Genomic DNA, 4,698 nt, shown 5'->3' on the forward strand with positions numbered 1-4,698 from the left:
AATAAGAATTTCTAACTTCCGGTCAGCCATTGTTATGATCGGCCATTATTATGATTGACCGTTGACTGAACACTATTCAATTTTTTTTCTCCGTGTTTTTCTCCTTGTCTCCGTATTCTTTCTGTTGAAGAGCGTAGCTCGAAACGTCAAAGACTTTCCGTATTCCCGAGCGTCATACTAATATATACTTTTGTTATTTACACCACCTGTCCTCGTCTGTTGTTATTATTTGTATATTCTCCCATATATATATATATATATATACGACGGGCTTCTTTCAGTTTCCGTCTACTAAATCCACTCACAAGGTTTTGGTCGGCCCGTGGCAATAGTAGAAGACACTTGGCCAAGGTGCCACGCAGTGGGACTGAACCCGGAACCATGTGGTTGGGAAGGAAGCTTCTTACCACACAGCCACTCCTGCGCCTCATATCTTAATCAATGATTTAAATATTGGAAGAAAGCACACATAACTCATCTGCAATATTATTTTATCTAGTAGTAGTAGTAGTAGCAGCAGTAGCAGCAGTAGTAACAGTAGTAGTAGTAGTAGTAGTAGTAGTAGTAGTAACAATAGTAGTAGTAACAGTAGTAGTAGTTGTTGTTGTTGTTGTACTTGTTATTGATGTTGTTGTTGTTATTTTCAGGATACGGAGTCGCTGATTCCATGGCCATCTTCATCCGCCTGAGACAAAACTGACCAATCACAATTTATATCTAATGCACCTACCGTTGTTGTTGAGCACCGTCCATTCCAAAATGACCACCACCACTGAGCACGTGTCAGCTATTGTCACCGAATAAAGTTTCCACTTTAACTACTCACATTTCTCCCCCGCCCCCACGCTCTCTCTCTCACTCCACCTTTCACTGTCACTGTCACTCCACCTCTCACTCTCACTTCACTCCCACCTCTCACTCTCACTCCACCTCTCACTCTCACTCCACATCTCACTCTCACTCTCACTCAACATCTCACTCTCACTCCACCTATCACTCTCACTCTCACTCCACCTTTTACTTTCACTCCACCTTTCACTCTCACTCCACCTCTCACTCTCACTCTCACTCAACATCTCACTCTCACTCAACATCTCACTCTCACTCTCACTCCACCTTTTACTTTCACTCCACCTTCACTCTCACTCCACCTCTCACTCTCACTCAACCAATCACTCTCACTCTCACTCTCACTCTCACTTCACTTCCACCTCCCTAACTAACAGGTGAACGAACAGGTAGATTATTATACAGATTTTAGTTCTAATTTTAATTTTAAACCCCTCTTTTTGTCTTCTCTTATATTCCTTTTTTTTTTAAATTAATTATCTGTGAAAAGTCGTCGGATATTTATCTCAAAACCCGTCCTTTTGCACATAATTGAATTTCACGAATTTGGAGAGAAATCTTCAATGCATCTGTTAATGCAAAATGTTGCCATCGAAACAAAGTGCAGCAAGTTTTATCAACTTACCTCTACGCACTGCCGCAATATCTACAAAAAAATATTTCTTTCTGCATTTGGCATTTTAAAGAATCTTTAATGAATTTCTCAAACTGTCTTTAGAACACTGCTCTCTACATCCTAAAGACAAAGAGCACCGAGTCTTTCATTGTGGTCCTCAGATAATTCTTTATCAGACCCAATTTACTCAATGACCTCTCTCTCTCTCTCTTGAACACTTTGTGACCATCAATCTCAAAATTATTTTAAGGGCTTCATTAATACAAGGAAAGGGTTCATTCAGCAAGCCCTTCGTTATGGATTACTCCTACTCCTAGCGAGGTTGGCTTTAAACCATGTGACAGTGAAGATGCGTGGCTTAGCGGTTCGTGTATTTCGCTCATGAAAGTAAGGTCCAGAGTTCAATTCCCGTCACCGCATTGTGTCCTTGGACAAAACACTTTAATTCACGTTACTGCAGTTGACTCAGTTGGCAGAAATGAGTAGTACCTGTAATTCACAAGGGGCCAGCCTTGTTATATTCTATGTCATGCTGAATCTCCCTCACAAATACGTTAATGGTATGCATGTCTGTGGAGTACTCAACCACTTGCAAGTTAATTGCACGAACAGAGTGTTCCGTTGATCAGATCAGCTGGAACCGACTTAGTGCCAGTAAAAACCACAAGATGACCTCCACTGGTATTGTACCAAAGAAAGTAGTGGTTTTCTGATTGCAGCCCTCCCGTGAAATCTGGCTTTGTGCAGCTACTGGTGAACAGTTTTTGTGGAAACTGGGTTCTCAAAGTGGTCATTAAGCTCTGCAGTAATTTTGGGAGCTGTACTTTTGTGATCCTTACTAATAATTTGTGTAAGAGTCCAATGGTCCCTATCTGAAAGCTTTGGTTTTTTTTCGGAGTTTTTGTTTTGACGAGGAGATTTTTCCCTCTTTCTCAAAGGCTGTCATTACTTTCGAAACAGTATTTCTTGATACACCAAACATTTCAGCTGTTTTGGTTACGCTAGCACGTGTCATACGAGCACCAACAACTTGTCCTCTTTGAAAGTCCGATAGATCTGTCATTTTAATGAATTTTAATTACCTTTTTCTGGTGATATCTGAAAAGAAACAGCAATTTTAGCAAAACATATTAAGCAACACTAATTAAAAAACCAAAAAACATAAAAATAAACAAGCTTTTGGCGGTTTTATAGATATTTCAAAACTTTGATGCTATTTTGTCCAACCCCTGTATATGTGTGTGTATATATATATATATGGATTCTTAGACAACACAATACAGAACTATATAACCAACTATATACAACTATATACCACAACAACAACACCTCTACCACAATCACCATAACAACCACCACCACCAACAACAACAACAACCACCACCAAAACAAGAGCAACAATACCCTATTGATCACACGCCTGTCTATCTACCCAGTACGTTTAATGAAACGTGCCTTGTTATAATGAATTTATAATAAACCGAGGGTCCTTTTGTTTTCTGTTGGGAAACAATATTTGAAGTGGACAATCATCGGTGTGAATGGTATGAATACCAGCAACAATTACTGGACAGTTGTGGACAGTTTTCATATCATTGGACGTTAGTTACAGCAGGAATCATTGCTGCTATCAGCGGACAGTCTGAGAACCTAAGCTCTGTCTTGGCATTCAAAGAGAGTGCTAACCTCTGTCGCAGTTTTGGAAGCAGGGGATAATATTGAGATTTTTAGGCAGTCTTTATATTTGCGGACATTACTATTAAAAGTGGACGGTTGTTCGAGCAGTGGACATTACTATTAAAAGTGGACGGTTGTTCGAGCAGTGGACATTACTGGACAGTAATAGGGGACAGTCCTGACGTCAGTAACTCGGTTGACCACGAAACACATAGGTGCTGCCTTTTTCGTCAACAAACAAAGGTAAGGGCTGTTTCATAATCTCCCACTTACTTTGTGTGTGTGTGTGTGTGTATGTGTGTGTGAGTTCCTTTATATCCGTGTGTGTGTTTGTGCATGTGTAAGTGTTAGATTTGGGATTACGGTGAGGGGTTTAACTGATAAAATGTTGGGTTCGCTCGCGATCATAAGATTATGGTTTCCGAATCGAGCAGTGCATTGTATCCTTGAGCAAGGTACTTCATTTCCACGTTACTTCACTCCACTCACCTGGAAACTAATTACAAGTGATAACCAGAGGAATGTCCACCCCTGTGAAGGACTGGTGTCCTGTACAACAGGTAACCTTCACCGGGTAGTCTTCTAATCTTGGTCACTTTTAAATGCTCCAGAAACCAGAAGAAGCTCCGGCCTCTTGGACCTGGAGGCTTCAGGCAGACTTTTACTGAAAACTTTATGGTGCCTCCACCTGGAAAGACGAGAGAAAATATCTCTCTTTGTTTAGCCCTAGGCTGGCTGTGATTGAGCAGATCTATACTCGAAGCCATCTCGTCAGTTTATTCAGAAATACGGTCGTCATGATGACATTATCTTTTGGTGATGTTTTTGTTGTTGCTGTCATCATTGGCGGCGTCTTCTTGTTTTGCATCAGAGCAGGTCTGTAGTACTTTGCTCCAAGACGTTCCAGCTGTGACCACCCCGTGGCTGTGTGCTTCGTAAGTCCCAATGCCAATGGTTATGTGATCCATATGCTTGGTGTACCCTTATCAGACGGGTAGTCATGATGGCTGAACTGGGCTTCGTATATTTGTATCCCAGAGTCACTTTGATGGCATCCGCTGCTCTCTCTCACTCAATAATAATAATAATAATAATAATAATAATAATAATAGAGCTAATTACACCAAGTTACAAAGGGGTCAGCGTCGGGATTCGGCCCTTTGAAGGATGTGTGACAGCAGAAACGCTACAATTTCACATATTGTGAGTGTGGCAAGCTGGTCCAACACTTGTAATTTATTTTTCTTGTTTTTTAAAATACATTTCATACACCTCTCTCTCTCTCTCTTTCTCTCTCACCATCTCTCCCTCTCTCTCTCTCACACACACACCCTCTGATGATCCTAAAACGAAAATGCTTCAATTTCGCCCATTCCAGTCAAAACCAAAAATGCTGCTGCTGCTTCTAATCCTTGCAACGATCCTGACCGTTTCCTCGAATCAGGGATCTCCTGGAGCCTACTACAAATCTTTGGTCCCTGGTTACTCCTATGATTACGTTCGGACATCAACAGAAGAATTCTCCACAACAAGAAGTCTACTGGAATGTTCCGTCA

At 41.0% G+C, this 4,698-nt stretch overlaps 1 protein-coding gene across 1 annotated transcript in view; it reads left to right on the plus strand.

Moving 5' to 3' along the window:
- The window catches only part of LOC106881875 (uncharacterized), a 10,895-nt gene extending 6,203 nt beyond the window's left edge, over positions 1–4,692 (plus strand). Inside the window, exons 5-6 of the mRNA XM_014932391.2 lie at positions 648–3,385; positions 4,521–4,692. Coding sequence (XP_014787877.1) covers positions 648–700 — 53 coding nt within the window. The 3' untranslated portion in view covers positions 701–3,385; positions 4,521–4,692. The remainder of the gene's footprint in view (positions 1–647; positions 3,386–4,520) is intronic.
- The last annotated feature ends 6 nt before the right edge of the window (positions 4,693–4,698 follow it).

The sequence above is a fragment of the Octopus bimaculoides genome, chromosome 28 (assembly GCF_001194135.2).
Source record: "Octopus bimaculoides isolate UCB-OBI-ISO-001 chromosome 28, ASM119413v2, whole genome shotgun sequence".
NCBI lineage: Eukaryota > Metazoa > Mollusca > Cephalopoda > Octopoda > Octopodidae > Octopus > Octopus bimaculoides.